The following is a 20,440-nucleotide window of genomic DNA, read 5'->3' on the forward strand; positions in this document are numbered from 1 at the left end:
TGAAAAAGATGTATCATAGACTTTTATACGAGAAGGCCCCTAGGTTAGGGTATCCTCAAATTGTAAATCTCCGACGTTTACAACCTCACCCGATATATTGAAGATTTGCTGACTGGTGCTCGTGGTTTTTTTCCTTCCACTCTGGGAGGGTTTTTCACGTTAAAATTTCGTGTCCCGTGTGCTTGATCTACTGTTCTTCGTCGTTTATATTGCCTATCGTTTATAACAGCAAGATTATAAGCTTTCGCTAATATAATGTTTTCTCTTGCAACGAAAATAAAACAGAAATTTCAGCAACAAAAGAGTAGAGTAGGGGGAAGAGAAATCCCGAACATTCATCTCCCAGAGACAGGTGTTATACGTAGCACAGGAAGGCGAGGCACGAACGACGAGGGGACTCGTCGACCTAGACATCCACAAGGCGAGTCTCCAGAATAGGAAGCGGCTGGCCATCTTTGATTGGTCTCGATCGGTGGATCTTGGAAAGAAAACAAGATAGCCAGTCTGCGTCAAAAATCGCGACTTTGGCTGACTCCAACCGATCATGTATAGCGTGACCCAAACCCAAAATGGGTTGTCTACAGTGGGTTATCCGTGTAAAACACTCCTCCAACGGAGTAGGCAAAGGAGCGACGCATTTTGAGTGGGAGCCGTCACGGGACGCAAATAAGCGTCTTCTCTCCCTCCTTCTGCGTCTCCACGCTGCCGGAGCTCGTCCGTGCCCACTGCTCTGCTCTGTTCCTTCCGTCTGCAAGAGAGAGAGAAAGCGAGAGGGAGAGAACGAAGCGGAGGGAGTGAGAGAAGCAAGGCGGCATGGTGGTTGCGGCATCTCAATCCTCCAGGGTCGTTCCTCCGCCGCCACCAGCGTGGCCCCGCGCCTCCCTTGCTCCTCCTCTCTTTCACTCGCTGGCGCCGGGGTCGAGCGTCGGTCTGTGCTTGTCGGCCTTTTTTTGCTGAGGTCGATCCGGGGCATCCATGACTGGATCCAGGGCCTGGTGGCATCCTCTCGCAGCGTCCGGCATCCGCGGGTACGAAAGGAGACCCGACGAGCGGGCGGAGGAGCGCGGCGAGGCGGGCGGCGCGCGGCGCGCGGCTTCTTGTTTGCGTCGCCGGTTGGAAAAGGGAATTTTTTTGGTCCGTGACTCTTTCACTGTGTGCTACCTAAACTGTCGAATGCCTCTTGTTTTTAGGTCCGGCTCGTTGGAGACGGTCTTAGATTGATCGATTCACCCAAGATTATCACTCCCTGGGACTGGGAGGATTGTGCGGCGCAGTGTCGCACCCAGAACTGAAGGCGGCAAGACGAGAAGACGTATTCAAGAATAGAAGGCAGTATCTCATTTTTGTGTAATAGCTAGACTATGACGTGTGGGTCCTTATAGTCCAGAACTGTGCGTTGCAAGAACTTATCAACAATTATCTAAACTAATACCGTAAGGGCCGTAGGTGTTCCTCTGAGCTTCGGCCGAAATCCGGCGAGCCCTTGCTTGCTCACGTCGACGGCGCTCGCCGGCGGCCAGGGGTGACAAGTGGTATCAAAGGCGGTCTTTCCTCGGCAACTATCTCCCCCACCCGTCTCAATCTCTCAGCCCATATCTTGAGTTTCGGATCGTGATCCCTGACGACAGGTGCAGCGCGCTGATTTGCTCCGGCGAGTTAGTGCCTCACCATAGGTCCGTGCCAAGGTCGATCTAACTCGGTACGTTGCTGGGCGCGTGGTGCTTCCCTGGTGCTGCAGCGTGTCGGGATCTGGTGGTGGCAACGATCGGCTGCGGCGGTGTGAACCGGTCCAGCAGCTCGGCGCCAGCGGCTCCGACTACCACTTCTCCAACAACTCAGTGAAGCCGACGGGATCCTGTTTCGACACCTAGTGTTCGACAGCATCACCCACTGTAAGCTCGATCTCTGCGGATTCAAGACTTTTTCCTTTAGCACGCTTTGAACAACGAACAAGGGTTGCGGGGCACCAGTCCTCGTGTAAAATTCCGGTGTTTGGTTGTTTTCTGCAGTGCGCTGGCATTCGGCGGGGAAGTGTCCGTGGATTTGGGTTGCAGAGCGCTTGTCTCCTGTGTAAAATTCCTCGATCCCGCCTCATTTCCAGGTGTTGGGTTCACGGGTAAAGCACACGATAGGGGAGGATTTCATCCAAGCCCGTTGTTTCCCCAATTCTTCAACACGGCTCCTCCAAAGCCCTCAAAGCTGACACAGATTCTGCTCGACGAAATGTCTCGCAGCCATGATGATGAGAAGACTCGTTGGGACTCGATGATTGACAATTTTGACATGTTGTTTGCAAGGCTGAATGACATTGGCATCATCCAGCAGGGCCTCAAAACCCAGCTTGAGGACAACAACCGAAGGGTGGACACTTTTGCAGCTGACCAGAAGTTTATAGCAGGGCAAGTTAAGGCTAATGGTCATGTAGTGGCTGAAATAACACTTCGGTAGTTTGAAGATGAAGCCCAATCTCTGAGTGGTGGTTCAGCACCAGTGATTTATGAAGAATAAGCCCCCTACACCAATGTATTTGCTGATGCCTAGGGTAAAGGAAATTTCAAGCCAAGTACTTCTAAGCAGCACAAGCCTACTTTTGACAATCAGAAGAAAGAGAACTGAGAAGAAAACAATCCAAAGAAGGAACAGCTTCCTCATCACGCTCTACCAAAGATGCAATTTCCTAATTTTGCTGGGGAGCAACCCAAGATTTGGATCAACAAGTGCAACAACTATTTCAGCATGTATGCTATCCTTAGCAGCCTGGGAACGGGAACATGGCCCACGTTCCCATTCCCATGTTCCACGTTATGTTCCTGTTCCCACGTTATAAAATGATACCCAAGTTCCCGTTCCCACTCCAAGAACGGGGACAGGAACGGGAACATGGCTGCTAAGATGTTATCCCAGAAGACTTGTGGACCACATCAGCCACTATGCATTTGGAGGACAATGCTGCCAAGTGGTGGGGAGCCTATAAGCTCAGTCACCCTACAGTCACTTGGCAAGTCTTTTGTCAAGACATTCAAGCTAAGTTCGGGAGTGATGATTATATATAGAACTGCTCTGGCAGACCTCATTGCTCTGAAGCAAATAGGAACAATGGAAGAGTATACAGCCCAGTTTCAAGCTTTGCAATATAACATCACTATGCACAGTGGAAAACATAATGAGTACCAGTTACTGTGGACAGAGCAGCTCTCATTGCCAAAATCCAACAAAAGGTGCCGGATAGAAGTAAGCAAAAGTTTCAGAGAAACAGTCAAGCTACCAGGCCTCAGCAACAGAGAACAGAGGCAAAACCAGCAACAATATATGGAAACCTGTGGATAGATAGACAATTGAGGGATTACAGAAAGGCCAACAATTTGTGTTTTCATTGTGGTGAGAAGTTTGAGCCTGGCCATGCTGAACATTGTACTAAAAGGATCAAACCTCAAGTGAATGCCCTAGTGGTCAATGATTTAGACAAGGAGATCAGTGAAGACTTACTTAATGAAATGGCTATTGAGTATATGAATACTGAAGACTTTTGCTAATTGTCTCTCAATGCATTGGCTGGCACTCATACCTCAGACTGCATTCAGCAAAGAACCACTGTCCAAAACAAAACTATGCTGATATTGGTGGATACTGGCAGTTCCCATAGTTTTGTGAGCTCCCATTTTGTTCAGATAGCTCATCTTCCAACAGTGCCAATATCCCAACAGAAAGTGAAGCTAGCCAATGGAGAATGGCTCACCACTGTTAGAAAGGTACCCAATCTGCAGTGGTTTATACAAGGTCATACATTTTCCCATGATATGATAGTGCTGGACATGTTATTCTACGATGCTATCTTGGGATATGATTGGTTGAAGGCCAACAACCCCATGCAGTGTGATTTGGCTAAGATATTACAGTTCTAGCATAAGGGTACTCCTGTCACCATACAAGGTTTTACCAATACTCCTGATCAAGTTACTCCAATTTCTGCCACTCAACTATACAAGTCTTCTCAAGGCAATGATATCTGGGCTTATGTGATTGTGGATCAAGTTTCACCTGGTCAAGCAAATGCAACACCTGCCCCAAGTATTTCTGAAGATCTGAAGCTGTTGTTGGATCTCTATGCTGATGTTTTTCAGGACCCACAACAACTACCTCCTCCAAGGAGTTATGACCATGCTATCCCTCTCCATCCAGGGTCAGTACCTGTAAACTCCAGACCCTACCACTATTCTCCACAGCACAAAAATGAGATTGAAAAGCAAGTTAAGCACCTGCTGGAAACTGGTATGATTACTCATAGTCACAGCCCTTTTGCATTTCCTGTTTTACTAGTAAAGAAAAAGGATGGCAGTTGGAGATTCTGTGTTGATTATAGGAAACTAAATGACATGACCATCAAAAATAGATTTCCTATGCCTATCATTGAAGACATTCTAGATGAACTAGCTGGCTCCAAATTTTTCACAAAGTTGGACATGAAATCTGTGTATCACCAAATCAGTATGTTACCAACAGATGAGCACAAAACTGCTTTTAAGACTCATCAAAGACATTCCAGTTCAAGGTAATGCCTTTTGGCCTCACCAATGCACCTGCCACCTTCTAATATATTATGAATCAAGTTCTTCAACCATTTCTTAGGCAGTTTGTGCTAGTGTTTTTGATGATATACTCATATACAGTGATTCTTGGACTGATCATCTACAACATGTGCAACAAGTGCTGGAAACACTTAGGCAAAATCAGTTTTATCTCAAAAGGTCCAAATGCACATTTGCTCAGTCCATTCTAGAGTATCTGGGGCACATTATATCTGATAAAGGTGTGGCAACAAACCCAACCAAAATTGATGATATGCTCAACTAGCCTACACCTTCAATGACTGAGCTCAGAGGATTTCTGGGACTCACAGGATATTATAGGAAGCTTGTCAGTAAGTATGCACTGCTAGCAAAGCCACTTACAAACATCCTCAAAACTGAAGCAATTCCAGTGGTCTGCTAAAGCACAGCAAGCTTTTGACAAGCTCAAACCAGCAATGACAAAAACTCCAGTACTTGCTTTACCCAACTTCAAACTACAGTTTACAGTGGAAACTGATGCTTGTGCAGAGGGAATTGGAGATGTCCTCATGCAAAAAGGCCAACCTATTACATATCTAACCAAGGCATTGGGTCCAAGGCACAAGAATTTATCTATATATGAGAAGGAATTCCTGGCTCTGATAATGGCAGTGGAAAAGTGGAGACCCTATCTTCAATTGCAGGAATTCATAATTTTGACAGATCACAAATCTCTGCCATACTTGAATGAGTAGTATCTGCACTCTGATTTGCAGAGGAAAGCAATGACCAGACTTATGGACTTAAAATTCAAAATTGTGTATAAACCTGTTAAAGAAAATTTAGCAGCTGATGCTTTGTCAAGAATAGCACACATGTATACCTTGTAGGCAGTTTTTGTAGTGCAGCCTCAGTGGGTTCAAAAGGTGCTCAACTCATACATGACTGATCCAAAAGCACAGCAACTTCTCAAAGTTAGCAATTGTTAATCCTAATGCCAAAGAATTTAGCTTGGATCAAGGATTGATTAGAAAGAACAATCTCATTTGGATTGCACATAACTCAGCTTTGCAGACCAAACTTATCACAGCTTTTCATGCAAGTGCCATTGGAGGTCACTCAGGGGTGGATGCAACCTATCACAGACTTAAGAGGCACTTTCATTGGAAAGGAATGAAGAAGAATGTGGACAGTTATATTAAGCAATGCTCCACATTCCAGCAAGCCAAACACAGTAACATCCATCCAGCAGGCTTACTCTAGCCACTGCCTATACCTAGTGGAGTATGAAAGGATCTATCCATGGATTTCATTAAAGGACTCCCCAAATCAGAAGTCTACTCAGTGATTTTGGTGGTAGTTGACAGGTTCACCAAATTTGTTCACTTCCTACCAGTCAAACATCCCTATACTGCCATCACAATAGCTCAGTTGTTTCTAGACAACATTGTTAAGCTGCATGGCCTGCCACCATTCATAGTGACTGACAGAGATACTACCTTTGTTAGCCAATTTTGGAAGCAACAGTTCAAGCTGTACAAAGTTAACCTCAATTTCTCAACAGCATAGCATCCACAGTCTAATGGTCAAATAATCAGTGTCTTGAGATGTTTTTGAGGTGTTCAGTGCATGACTCCCCAAAGAATTGGAAATCATGGCTTCCCTTAGCACAATTGTGGTATAATTCATCTTTCCATAGCTCTCTAGGGTGCTCTCCATTCAAAGCACTATATAGATATGATCCAAATCTGAGAGCCTGTCCAACAGTCACTACCGAGACATCCCCTACAGTGGCACAAGTCATTGACAACAGAGAGCAGCACTGTCAGGCACTCAAGCAACGCCTAGAGCAAGCATAAAATCGAATGAAAGTGCAAGCTGACAGATAACAATCTGACAGGCAGTTTGAAGTCGGCGATCAGGTGCTTCTACGTCTGCAGCGGTATACCCAATCATCGGGAGCAAGCAGACCGTATCCTAAACTTACCCACAAGTTCTTTGGTCCATAAGGTGGCATACAAACTGGAGTTGCCGTTAGATAGCAACATTCACCCGGTTTTTCATATTTCACAACTGAAGCCATTTCATCCTGATCATACTCCGGTGTTCTCTACGCTACCTGTGACCACTGATCTGCAAGCAAGTGAAACACAGCCTGAGCGTATCCTTGATCGACGTTTGGTAAAAAAAAAGGTAACACTGTGATTCCTCAAGTTCTATTGTCTTGGACAGGGTGGCCAGAGGCTTCAGCAACTTGGGAGGACTACTACGTTGTCAAGCAGCGGTTTCCAGACACTCCGGCTTGGGGGCAAGCCGGTTCTTCAGCGGGGGGCGGGGGAGCTGTCACACCCCAGAACTGAAGGCGGCAAGAAGAGAAGACGTATTCAATAATAGAAGGCAGTATCTCATATTTATGTAATAGCTAGACTATGACGTGTGGGCCCGATGGTCAGGTGGTTGTATGCCTTATAATTCAAAACTGTGCGTTGTAAGAACTTATCGACAATTATCTAAATTAATAGAGTAAGAGCCGGAGGTGTTCCTCTGAGCTTTGGCCGAATCCAGCGATCCCTTGTTTGCTCACGTCGACGGTGCTCGCCGGCGGCCAAGGCTGACACGAAGCAGTCGAATCGAATTCCCCAAGGAAGGAAACCACAACAGAGAAGAGTTGCAATCGGGCCGACGGGACAAGAAGGGATGGATGCAATAGGTGTGTGTGTGTGTGGGTGGGGGGGGGCGGGCACCTGGCCCATGCGCAGCGTAGCCCATGTCCGGCCCATCCTAAGAGACTCCTTCTACTCCCTTCCCTCGATTCTTCAGACTGAGATGACGTTTCACTTTTTTTAACTTTGCACGGCACCCGCAGGATTGATACCCAGAATTACTAATCCTTTGGTCGGTTTTTGTTTCTGACTTTTGCACCTTTTCTTCAAGGAATATAGGAGTATTAAATTTACAAAGAAACAAAAAATAAATGTAAATTTGTTTTTCTGATTGATTGGATCTTGAACAAAACTGACGTATGGTCCTGTAATAGGTGCTCAAGTTTGAAAGCATCTGAATATTTTCAGTGTTATTCCAGCATCAGAATTGTTACTAAAGTCAGGGGAAGACTTACGTCAACTTTGGATGAAGTTACAGTTCTTAATTGCTCAAATTGTCCTGATGAACTAATGAATTGATAAATTGTAGATCATATATAATACAGCCTGTTTCACTATCCTACTGCCTCCTTTTGTATTTCCATTTTCTCCAAATATTTACAAGATTACTGGGCTAAAAAATTATATTTGCTCATGAAAGAATCAGGCTTTAGGTAGGAGGCACCCGACTGAATTCCCCTTCATTAGTACCACCAGAACTGGAATTGAATTTGCTTCCCCCTGGTGTGTTCATGCGAGACTGCCGCTTTGTCACAACGATGGGGTTCTTCTCTTCCTCGTCCATGGCGACAACCTTATATATATCATTTTTCTGGAAGACTGGATGCACATAAGCACCCTTTAGGTACTCTCTCAAATTTAAAGTTGGATCATGCGCCCGTTCCAATGTGTCCTTTACCATAGCATCCTGCCAATTAGAAGCGTATGGCAGCTTATGTCAGAATAGGTCCCATTTTTGTATGCTTTCCATGCTATTATAGCTTAACATTGATTCATTATGACACTTTATTCAGATATATTTGTGAGCTCGTTTTTTGGTCTTACCTGCAAGGGAAACTTCACAAACGCTGGCTCAAACCGGCCCTTGCAAACATAGTGGAACCAAATGGAGAGGACAGGAAGTGGGAGAAGGGCAACAGTGGACTTCTCTACTTCCTGTGTACTCAGCAGTCCCAGTAGGAGGATTTGTGATACTATCAGTGCTATGATTAGTCGCATGTGCACATCTGGCCAGAATTGTGCACCACTTTCGTAGTGCTGACTATATACGTTAATTATCTTGCAAAATAGGGAAAAAGTATATTAGGGACCCATGTTAGAGAAGATCGATAATAGAGTATGGTACTTGTATCAAATGAAATGTTGGCAAAGTTGTAATCAAAAGTTGCTGTTTTTTTTTTAACACAAAGTTGCTGTTTTTTATGGAATGTGAATAGGATTCCAACAAACATAATGGTGATTTAAACTCAAACAGAGTAGTACCTGATGTCTGAAAACAAGATATGCAAGGCTGAAGAACACAATGATGAAGGGAAGAAGCATTGGTGTGACAACTGCATATACAAGACCAAGCAGAAAATACAGCTGTAATCGTGGTTCTGAGTTGTAAAAATCCAGGCTTCCAGGATCCATGGCCTGCTCACGGTCGTGCTCCGTTCTGACCAAGAAAGCATTCTTTATATGGAATATGACTAATGCCTTCAACCGAAGAACTTCAGCAGCTATACCAGACCAGCCATCAACCATTATGTATGTCATGAAAAATGTTGCCTTCATAGGAATGGACTCTCCAATAACCTCTGGAATTCTTGAGGTGACACAAGTGAAAATGACATAGAATAAGATAATGCATTTGTTAGGTAGATAGCAAATTTGACCAAAACTATCATAATGCAAGAAATGATATTTTAATTCAGCGTACTTATTAGCAGACTGATGGATGAAGTTGTCTAGTTGTTGGAATGCTGTTCCAGTTATTACACTCCCCAAGAACACATTTACGAAAAGGAAAATGTAGTACTTCATTGCTGTTTTCCTGTCCAATCCAGAGAGCGATGTGTGTCCTTCAATCTTGCTCATGGCCATTAGAATTGTTGGGAGAAGTATAAGAAAGATTTTCAATACGATTCCTGGCAAGAAGCCTTGGATAACTGCCTGAAGGGAATTTCTGCATGACATTGCACGATAGAATTTAGATCCATTAGACAACAATTACCTTGAAAACAATTTACCATACAAAAAGGTGTTGGATTTTATGTATTATGCATTCCAAGGAAAATCTTGGTAACTGCAACCAGTAATGCACTTTTGTAAATCGACAAACAATATTTTCTTCAAACGAACATAATTGCATCATTCAATAATTCAAGATACCATATTTGCAACTAAAGGTAGAATGTGATTATAACTGAATAACTTATTATACTAATAAGGTTAGGTCCAATCTGCTTCCAAGAAGTGGTAGCCAAAGCTAACTATGTAGAAGCAAAAGCTACCCTAACAGGCATTGAGTCAAATGATTTAGCAAGGATGTATTAAAATCACAAAATCTACATAAGAGGCTCTGCTAAAGCTCTGAAGCTCTTTAAACCGATGCCTACTAATAAATTTCAAGCATTGACCATCTTATTTTAAAATGTGCCCACTATTGTGGCAAAAACAAGCCCACTTGGACACCATATTGATGAGTCACTGGAAGTCAGCGTGACAATAGTTAAGTTGCAAGATGGTAGGATTAAATGAAACCTACTTGTAAAATAGCATGCCAAAAATGCTTTTTCATGATACTTAACCGTAAACTAACAAATATTAACACTCACCTTTCTATTATAGGTTTCAAGAAAGGAAGCACCTTCTCGATCTCTTCTAGGTTTGCCAAGGATTGGACAATAGCAATTGGTATCATGAAGAAAAATGTCAGAAAGAAGAAGGCAACAGCTACAATAAGCCTCCTAACTGAGAGCTCAACAAAAGGGATTGCGAGATTAGCCCAGAAAACATCACGAGGTTCTGGAGCCCACTCAGTTAACCACACGGTCGGATTACTTGTCTGCTGTGTTTGAGCACAAACCGCAGCCCCCCACTGTGTTTTGAAAGACACAAATGCTGCTGGCATGATATAGTTTGGATCAGTGATCACCTTTTGCCTCTCCTCGTCCTCCTGCAATGCAAGTGAAAATGTTGTATAAATGGTATCAAGTAAATTGGTTGTAGAATTGAAGGAAGCAAGGAGGGTTCCTGACAGTCTGACGATAGTATCAACTGATGAAGAGGTGATTGTTGCTTTAGTATACCTGTTTACATAAATCCTCAATTTCTTTTTGGTGGTATTCTATAGCATCCACTCTTTGTCCCCAAAGACCCCACAGTCCTGTCTGTAAGAAATTTACTGGAGTCATACCACTTGCAATCTTTTATGAATCCATTGAAATAGCATTTTAGATGGCGAAGTCGTTCAGTGCAAGAGAAAAAAAAAAGCCATTCAGTGCAAGAGAATGTCTGAAATAGAGAAGTTGTACCTTTATTTTTGGCCTTTTTGCAGTGTTTTTAGCATGCTTGTTTTCATAGTAGATTAACCAATTTTGCAGTCCTTTTTTCTTCTCAACCAAGCCAGAAAGGTGGTTTGCATTGTATACAATCTGTTGACCAGATTTATAAAGTTACTCTAGAAGCAAAATTTGAACTGGAATGGACATGTGATCTCTCATTCAAAAAAGAACAAGATAGGAAAAGAAGCAACTCTTTCTGCATGAGTTGAAGAGTTAAGAAGTACAATCAAAGAAGAAATCGAAATATAAACAATTATTTATTTATTTATTTATTTTCTAATTGCCTGATCATATAAATCATCATGACAGTACTACAGTACACATAATCAAATGAAAGTTAGAACCTGGTGACTAAGGTAATGATCACGGTGATTCACAGCAAAGAAGTGCTCAACGTGCTCACTAACTGATTCATCTGGGTCTGGAGGTACATTTCGCACAAGAACCTAAATAAATAAGAAAAGGGTCAGGACTTAGGAGTGGCAATTAGGAAATTTTACAGTTCAACAAGTTTTCAGAAATAAATAATGTTTTCATTGAATAGGACGCAGACTTAACAAATAGATATAGTAAAACTGACACGTTAACTGAAATTGTAAGGATAGAACATTTACTGTGTATTGATCAGGTCGACGATTTTGATTAGCAAGGAAGCGCAATCTCATCGTTGTCACAACCTTATACTCGTGATACAACACAAAGCACGTCCAAAATGTAAACACATAGGACAATGCTATGTGTGCCCAAAACCTATGAAAATAGTTCAAGAATTCAGTAGATATATCTCTTCACTCAAAAAGACAAAAAATAGAAAATTTATCTGACTATGTGAAGTAATAGGAGAAATGAAAGAATATGTCAATACTCAACTACATAAATGCACAGATGCTTGAAAAAAAATTGAAGATATCAGAAATGATTATGTTTCTTTTGATCATAATCTTACAATTGCAGTCAATCTTTTTGTGTTCTAATTAAAACTCTATGCTAATCTCCAACAAGACTGAGAAAATGGATATAAGATATCTGAAAATGATAGGTTAGAACAAGCCCAATCGAAATGGAGTGTATCATGCAGCACAAAACTATCTCGATAAAAAGGAGGCATGCTCAATTATAGCATTGCAAGATACACTAAACAGCACATATCATAAGCAAGTAGTAGAATTAGTTCACACCTTTTTGAACCTTTTCCAAGATTTGATATTGAAAGCTTGTCAATTTCGTCATAACTTAGTCCCTTTTCATTTTCCAATGTTCCACTAGTCCAATTGACAGGAACTAGAACAGCAAATGCTAGCAGCGCAATTGGCACAAATATTTTCAAACTGCAAATGAAGAACATAATTCAGCATCAGGAAATATAATGTACTAATGCTATAAATATATTGATTTTCCAGTGTATATATATGTTCCAACAAGTCAAATGATCATGTTCTAACATCAAGCTGGCAGTCTAAATAATTATTTTTTAACTTTAAAGACATGAAACTAAAAACAATCATGCAATGTGAAAATTGAGAAAGCAGAATATCATGCTCACCCAAGAAGATAAATGCGGACATATACCGCAGAGTCTAGTCCCGCATGCTCAATAAGTTCAGGTTCTGGCATTTTCAGTGCTGCAGGCATCCAGTTTAGAAACCGGATATATGTTGACAAATCTGCATTCACAAACTTCGAGAAAACAGTTCCCAATTGCCTTGGGCTGCTTCTTGTCCCTTTGAGGTACCATTTTGGAAAGTATACCCGATCGTTAATAGGCTGTATCCTGAGAACAGCAAATGCAAGAAGGAAACCCACTGCAGATAGTATGTTTAGTCCCGCAGAAACTCCAATATCAGTGAGGGAACCCATATCTCTATTATGGGATTCACTCCTGAATAAGCATCATCAAGTAGTATTAGCAAGCTCTTGAAGCAAAAGGCTGCATATAAACAAACAAACAGTCAAGAGAAGTAGGACATTGACATTTGCAACAATAAATATGTCCGCTGGTTGGTCCATCAAATGAATCTAGGTCATAGATTTGGTAAATTCTTGTTAACAAAACAATAGTTGGTGTCAAGCCCCTTGATCAATACTCTGAAGATGATGATCCAAAATGGAAGGAGAATATATAAAAGGCACGACAGAAGCTAGGTGTCATACATATAGAGGCCATAGAACCAGTGGCAGAGCTAGTAAATTCTCATGCCTAGCTAGGGCCAACATTTAAGCCCCTAAATCACCCACAGTGAGTCATGTTTTGACAGATAAAAGAAGTAAAGCATAAAATGAATGCAAGTGAAAATCAAAATACCTAACTAATGACCCTTCGGTTTAACCTCACCTCTCATATCTTTATGAGTTTACCGATGCTAGCATGTGAATGTCAGCCTACACTACAAGTTGGACACTTAGCAAAAGTTAGGGATGCAATATGCAAAATACAAAAACTAGGGATGCAATCTAGGTCATCCTTATCATATAATTCTACAAATTCTAGTAAAGTGAAACAATTTGTGCAATTGAATTAGAGATGCGATTTGGGGCGTGTAATGGGAAAATGCCGTGGGGATTTTGCAACTAACCTGCTGGGTGGTGCTGCCAGGATTCGTTGCTGCCTTGCCGGCGCCCGGCATGCTGCGTGATGTGGCCACTGCCGGCCTGCCGCACTCCCCCGTTATCCCTCCTCCCGCCTCTGTTGCCCCGTACGCCAAGCACGGGCACCGTGTGCTGTCCTGCCCCACACAAGGACGGCGCCGCCTTCCGCTGTCCGCCTGCCGGCTCGATTCGTCAGCGCCACCGCCCACCGGTCCCTCGCTTGGCCGTGCACTCGCGCTCAAGGAGCACGCCGGCGCCTAGGTTTGCACGTGAGAGCCGAGAGGAGAGGCCAAGACGAGACAGGTGTGACGGAGGGGATCACGATCACCGCGCGGAGGGGAGAGAAGCCGTGGGCCGTGACCCCGTGAATTCTTCTTCGACCGGCGCCTCCGCCTGCAACAAGGTGATAGCCTCGGCAATCTCCCCTCCTCGCGTTCTCCGCGCTAGCAATTGGCCGATCAAGTGGCCGTGGCGAAGGGTGGAGGCCCCGAGGGATGCGTTTAGGAAGCACACGAGAATTGGACAAATCGTAAGCCGGCGGTGCCGTCCCCGGCCAGCAAATTTAATGATCCGTGATCAGTTCCGCATGATTCAGCGTATATATATGCACATGCATATACATAAGAAGTACTGTATTATATACAAGATGAGTCGGGTCCCACTTTCTTGTGTGTAGCCATGCCAACGGGGAGGCAAGTCATCTGCACTTCCACGGCTCGTGAGCACCACACCTGCTGCCAAGTGTGTGGCTGTCTTTTTGACCAGATGTACATGATCTGAAGTATCTAATAATAGGATGTCACCACTAAAATTCCCCGACGGTTTCGAATTTTTTTTGGCGGCGATAATAGGATGTCACCACTGGACACGTCCGCCTCCATCGCTCGGGTGTCCTAGCTACCCATGTGACCGTCGATCGGGTAAGGTGGACAGATCGCCCAACTAACGGCTAAAATAGTTAAGGGGTAAATTGAACCAACTGAAATAGTTAAGGGGTGTAAATCGAACCAAATGTTTGTTTAGAGGTTTATTTGGACATTGACCAAACTTAAAAGAAGTAATCTAAACTTTTGCAATATTTTGTGAAGCTAAGCACAAAATAGATATAGAAAACACTCTTCAGGATCTTTTGCGACAATATTATGAGAGAGATGATTCCATTTAAATGACCTAACATTGCTTCTTCTGAAAAACCTTAATACTCTGTAATTTTACAATAGGCAAACATTTTTAAGGACCCTAAAGTTACATTTAGGTGACCTAATAGTAGTATAATATAGTGCAACACTAGAGGTAGACCTCGGGCGAACAATTTGCACTAGGTGAAAGACTTGCATTATCGGAGAAAGACCTCAACAACAATTTGCAAAGCTTAACAACGTTTTGGAGTAGTAAACTCAGAGCAATAATTTTGTGAGACCTATTGTGAACTTTTAAACATTGGCTTACCCAACATTTTTTGAAAAGCCAAGTGCAAACAATCTATTTGTCATGGTTATCAATTTAATTTGTTAATGAGAGAGAGCGCCAAGGTAAAAATGTTGAATCATAATAATACAAATGGGGAAAAGGACAGGGTATAATAGGCTCCAGCAACTTCAAACTAGTTCTAGACATAATTACATTAAAGCATCTTCAATGGAAGAGAACCGGAAATTCGAAATCGGGAATACATTCCTCAAACACGTTTGCCACAAAGATCCACTCGAAGCGCTGCTCAAAGCAGGTACTTCAATTGACAAGGGCCAACTGGAGAGAGAAATTCACATAAGCCCGTTGGATAGGTAAACGCAACTATGCAAGCAAGTATTAGTTCAACTTTTTTAGTGCCTTAATACTTCATGTATAAATTGTAGTATCTAAACTTACACACAAACTCACATCACACGCACACACATTGTACACATGCAGGGTCTACCACACCTATACCTAAAGAAGATCATCAAACTCCAAGCGTGATGGACACGACATTTTAACACACACAGCTAAGAGGTATTTGGATCATCAAACTCCAAATATGACGGACACGACACCTTGACCACTGTAAAGCATCTGCGCTTGAGGCTGAAAAGAAAATGAGAAAAAACTCTGGTGCGAAAATCTATGTCGAGCAGGACTCGAACCAGGCCTTAGTGTTCCATTCAGCAAACCCCACTTCTGAGCCATCGGCTTGTTCGCAAGTAATAGTTCAATTGACAAGGACCAACTGGACAGAGAATGGGTATTCTCATCCGCCTGCTGGATAGGTAAACGCACGCTGTTTTATAGGTACGATTATATTTACATAAATAAAAGCCTAAGATGTAACCTTCATCCACTACATTATATATTGCCAACTTGGTTTTTTCTACTCTATTCGGCCTGCATTCTAAAAATAAAGGTATCGAAGGTTTAAAATTTATTCTAAATTATAAGTTATTCTGGATGCCCAGTGACATGTATGTGTGATTTCCTTCATTTCCTATCCATAATGCATACCTTTCAAACACTTTATTGCCCAAAATAGTTCATGTAAATTGTAGCGAAAATCAATGACATGCATGCCTATTTTTTAAAAAAAATCGTGTCAAATGAACCAGCTAATTAGTGTGAGGCAAATTATTTGATGCTAAAATTACTTAGATAGCTTGTATTTAAAAAAAGTAGAGCTGCATTACTAAATCTCACCCAGCATGGCCACGTTCGTTTCGCTAAAAATCAGGCTGAAAAATAGTGTTCGATAATTTGTAGTGAGAGAAAAATAATATACCATGACTGATAAGTTCAAACGAACATACTTCCGATCTAAATTGTTACTATGTATCTGGTCATAATGAACATTTAGGTGTGTCTAGAAAAGCGAGATAACTTGTAGGAAAGCCACAAAATAATTGCACTACTAGATCTCATCGTGCGTGCTCTCCATTTCAAATTGTTACTATATATAGTCATAATGAATATCTATGTGCATCTAGGAAAGTCAGATCAACGAAGTAATTAAATTAATAACTTGTAAAGGAAAACCACAAAGTAATACTCCCTCAATTCCAAATTATAATGACATTTCTAGATACATGCATTTAGACATAGTGTACATCTAGATAGACAAAAGTAATGTATCTAGAAAAGCTCAAAATATCTTATAATTTGGGATATCTAAAATTTCGAAAAGCTAAAATATCTTATAATTTGGGATGTAGGGAGTAACTTAGATAGCAAAGCCAGATCGACTTATATTTAGAAAAAGGAGTAGTACCAAACACGACTACTACCCACGAGTAACCATGCAGGCAATAAGCTTGAAGACCGTAAGCAGCAGCATCTAGCAGCTGTTCTAGGCTACCATAAAGCATCCCCAAGGTCCATACGATCGGAGACAAACATTCACCTATGTGACCAAACTGAAGACAAGAAAGACCACAGTAAAAAAAATGAGGTACCACAAGCTAACATTTTTCAGACCATAACAACGCTCATAATAACCCAGTAGCAAAGCAGGGAATTTAACATTCACGTCTGACAACATCAGGTGTTGTAGATCACACACAATCGACAGATAGTTCAAACCAACACATAGCATGGTAGATCACAAAGCTCACAGGATAATAGCATCAGACGTGCCAAAAGCAGCAGCACCAATAGTCTAGTACTCATCACCCTCGTCCCCGTCCTCACCCTCATCAAACTCAGCACCAACCTCCTCATAATCCTTCTCAAGCGCTGCCAGGTCCTCACGGGCCTCAGAGAACTCACCCTCCTCCATGCCCTCACCCACGTACCAGTGAACAAAGGCTCGCTTGGCGTACATGAGGTCGAACTTGTGATCAATGCGTGAGAACACCTCCACCACGCTGGTGGAGTTGGATATCATGCACACAGCGCGTTGTACCTTGGCCAGGTCGCCACCAGGCACCACACTGGGGGGCTGGTAGTTGATGCCACACTTGAACCCAGTCGGGCACCAGTCCACAAACTAGATGGTGCGCTTTGTCTTGATGGTGGCCACAGCAGCATTCACATCCTTGGGCACCACATCTCCACGATACATGAGGCAGCAGGCCATGTACTTTCCATGGCGAGGATCACACTTGACCATCATGGAAGATGGTTCAAAGGCATTGTTGGTGATTTCAGCCACGGACAGCTGCTCATGGTAGGCCTTCTCAGCAGAGATCACTGGGGCATAGGATGAAAGCATGAAGTGGTTCCTCGGGTATGGCACCAGGTTGGTCTGGAACTCATTCACATCAACGTTCAGAGCGCCATCAAACCTCAGGGAGGCAGTCAAAGATGAGATGACCTGCAGCAGAATAGTGTAACAGGAACATAGTTAGTTTTGGAGACAGGCTCAGATGCTCCAGTTTCAAGACAACACAATGATAATGGATTAAGGGAGTGTTTAGATCCCAGGGCTAAAAATTAGCCCATCTTGTCATAATGGGATAAACATGGGCTGGTAAGAGCTAATGGGCTCTAACCACCCATTAGCTTTTATTAGCCCATAATTAGTCCATGTCTAGCACTTCTGTTTGGCATCCAAAATCCACGGCTAATTGTTAGCCCATAGGATCAAATCACCCCCTAAAAGATACGTACCTGAGACACAAGCCTGTTGAGGTTGGTGTAGGTTGGTCGCTCAATGTCAAGGGAGCGGCGGCAGATGTCATAGATTGCCTCATTGTCAAGCAGAACGGCAACATCAGTGTGCTCAAGGAGCGAGTGGGTGGACAGGACGCTGTTGTATGGCTCAACCACCGAGGTGGACACCTGAGGAGAAGGGTACACAGTGAACCCCAAGCTTGGACTTCTTGCCATAGTCAACAGACAGACGCTCAAGGAGGAGAGAACCAAGGCCAGAGCCAGTTCCTCCACCAACTGCATTGAAGACAAGGAAACCCTGGAGACCAGTGCAGTTGTCAGCAAGCTTCCTGATGCGGTCAAGGCACAGGTCAACAATCTCCTTGCCAACTGCAAGACAAGAAACCATCGAAGTTAAGTCAAATGTTCATTACAGAATGCACAACTGGATAATGCCCTTGAAGATCATATTACTTACTGGTATAGTGACCATGGGCAAAGTTTTTGGCAGCATCCTCCTTGCCACTGATGAGTTGCTCAGGGTGGAAGAGCTGGCGGTAAGTGCCAGTCCTCACCTCATCAATCACAGTGGGCTCGAGATCAACAAACACGGCACGGGGGACATGCTTCCCAGCATCAGTCTCACTGAAGAAGGTGTTGAAAGCATCATCACCTCCTCCAACGGTCTTATCACTGGGCATCTGACCATCAGCCTGAATCGAACATACAGAACAGAGTTAGGTACTTAGGTATGGAAACCACAAGAACAATTCAAATATAGGAATCTGGAAGTAGAAATTTACAACAGATTTGCAACAGATCAGATACAAGCTAATGTCACAACAACACATTCAGAAACAAATTATATGAACAATCATGAAGAACATCCAGACAGGGCACACTCAAAAGTATACATTCTACTGCTATTAGATTTGTTTATGCATGATGTGCAACCAAAACGTGGACAAATGGCGGAACTGAATGACAAGGTAAGCCAACAGGCAGACAAAATTATCAGATCACATTAGCTTCAAGCATCCTGTCTTCCGTTGATCAATCATATATTGCTAACATTTTAGACATATACTTGAAACCATGACTTCCTACAGAATCCTACAAATGACTAGATCCAGCCCAAATCAAACAGATCTGAGGCAAATCTTAAATTAAGACAACCTAACTGACTCGCTCCATATAGTTCAAATTTCTGTTGCGGTATTAACAGATCTAACGTAAATCGACCTAGAAATGTGAATAGAACAGTTACGAACAAATACATGGCCAACGTAACTAAAATTAACTTATCCAAACTAGGAGATCTATATAATACAATATAAATAAACCGAACCAAAGGAACTGTGCCTCTCAATTAAAGAGCTACATTGTTCAGATCTAACGAAGGATATGACGAACCAACCAAGATGAACAACAATTACGCGAGCAGAACTTTTGCAGTTATCAGATCCGCACACAGTACAACTCATTTTAAATATAATTTGCCCCCACCACTCAGATCCACCAAGTCTGGAGCACAAAACCCCCAAGAACACATAGATCCAACACATATCCACAGCTACAGCGCAAGAACGGAAGGGGAAATGAACGGATCCGTACCTGAATGCCATGCTCCAGGCAGTAAAGCTTCCAGCAGGCGTTTCCAACCTGGATACCGGCCTGGCCGATGTGGATTGAGATGCACTCCCTCATGGTGCCGTCGGTAGGGTGGAGCGGCGGTGGAAAATGGGAGGAGGGGTAAAAAGCTTTGGGTCGTAGAGAGAGGCGAGTACGAAGACGCCTTCCTCTGCGGTGCTCAGCTAGGGTTTCATCCCACTCGGCTCGCTTTATAGAGCGGGACGATAGCCTAGTCCAGGTGAAGCGTAAACATCCATTGCCGTTGGTGCGATTTGGAGGGGCAGGCGTGGACGCGTGGCAGGGCCAGCGGCCCAGCGCCTAGTGGGCTAGGGGCCACAAAACTGCTGCCGTGGTGGCGCTGCCCCGGCCCAGCCGGGCGGCCATTAGCGTTTGCAATGATCAAACTTAGAGCTTCCAACGATCTAATAATACATACATTCTCACAATTTCAAAGAATGACACAAGAATGATTTGCGCCAACATCATAATAGGTAATTCTAAAAAAAAACATCATAATAGGTAAAAAAAGGGAAATATACAAAATAAAAAGTTAGCCCTATGTTTGATACTTAATTGTCTTTATCCGAGTTCATATGAAAAAAGTTATGAATTATTTTTTGATAAAACTATTTTTAGAGACAGGCATCTTAATATGTATACGTCTAAAAATCAATATTTAGAGATGGACGTTTAAAATGGCCACCTTTGTTCATAGTGATTTTAGAGGCGATTACCTTAGGACGTTTGCCACTTTAAAAGATATTTAGAGGCGTGCATTTGTTTGAATGTTTCCTAGCCATTTACACAGACAATCTCTAGATGTGTTCTCCTCTATATATTAATCAGAGAGGTTGTCTTCTAAAATCGTTTTTGTGATAGTGTTTATTGCCAGTCTAAGAGAGACCAA

At 42.8% G+C, this 20,440-nt stretch overlaps 1 protein-coding gene, 1 long non-coding RNA gene and 1 pseudogene across 2 annotated transcripts; 1 reads left to right on the top strand and 2 right to left on the bottom strand.

Annotated features, from left to right (window-relative positions):
- The first annotated feature begins 1,438 nt into the window (after nt 1-1,438).
- Nucleotides 1,439-7,107, top strand: LOC136513867 (uncharacterized). The gene is made up of 2 exons (XR_010773458.1): nt 1,439-4,549; nt 4,668-7,107. It is a non-coding gene; the product is annotated as an uncharacterized lncRNA (long non-coding RNA).
- Nucleotides 7,108-7,632: 525 nt separating this feature from the next.
- LOC136512470 (CSC1-like protein At4g02900) lies at nt 7,633-13,889 on the bottom strand. The gene is made up of 12 exons (XM_066506425.1): nt 13,332-13,889; nt 12,302-12,685; nt 11,937-12,086; nt 11,373-11,508; nt 11,103-11,204; nt 10,729-10,848; nt 10,504-10,584; nt 10,030-10,370; nt 9,132-9,377; nt 8,693-9,017; nt 8,255-8,488; nt 7,633-8,117 (listed from the first exon to the last, which is right to left on the bottom strand). Exons 2-12 carry the CDS (start codon nt 12,613-12,615, stop codon nt 7,860-7,862), a joined length of 2,307 nt encoding a protein of 768 aa, XP_066362522.1. The 5' UTR covers nt 12,616-12,685; nt 13,332-13,889; the 3' UTR covers nt 7,633-7,859.
- Nucleotides 13,890-16,966: 3,077 nt separating this feature from the next.
- Nucleotides 16,967-19,608, bottom strand: LOC136512691 (tubulin alpha-1 chain-like; annotated as a pseudogene).
- Between the last annotated feature and the right edge of the window lie 832 nt (nt 19,609-20,440).

Source organism: Miscanthus floridulus, chromosome 16 (genome assembly GCF_019320115.1).
Source record: "Miscanthus floridulus cultivar M001 chromosome 16, ASM1932011v1, whole genome shotgun sequence".
In the NCBI taxonomy this organism is placed as follows: Eukaryota; Viridiplantae; Streptophyta; class Magnoliopsida; order Poales; family Poaceae; genus Miscanthus; species Miscanthus floridulus.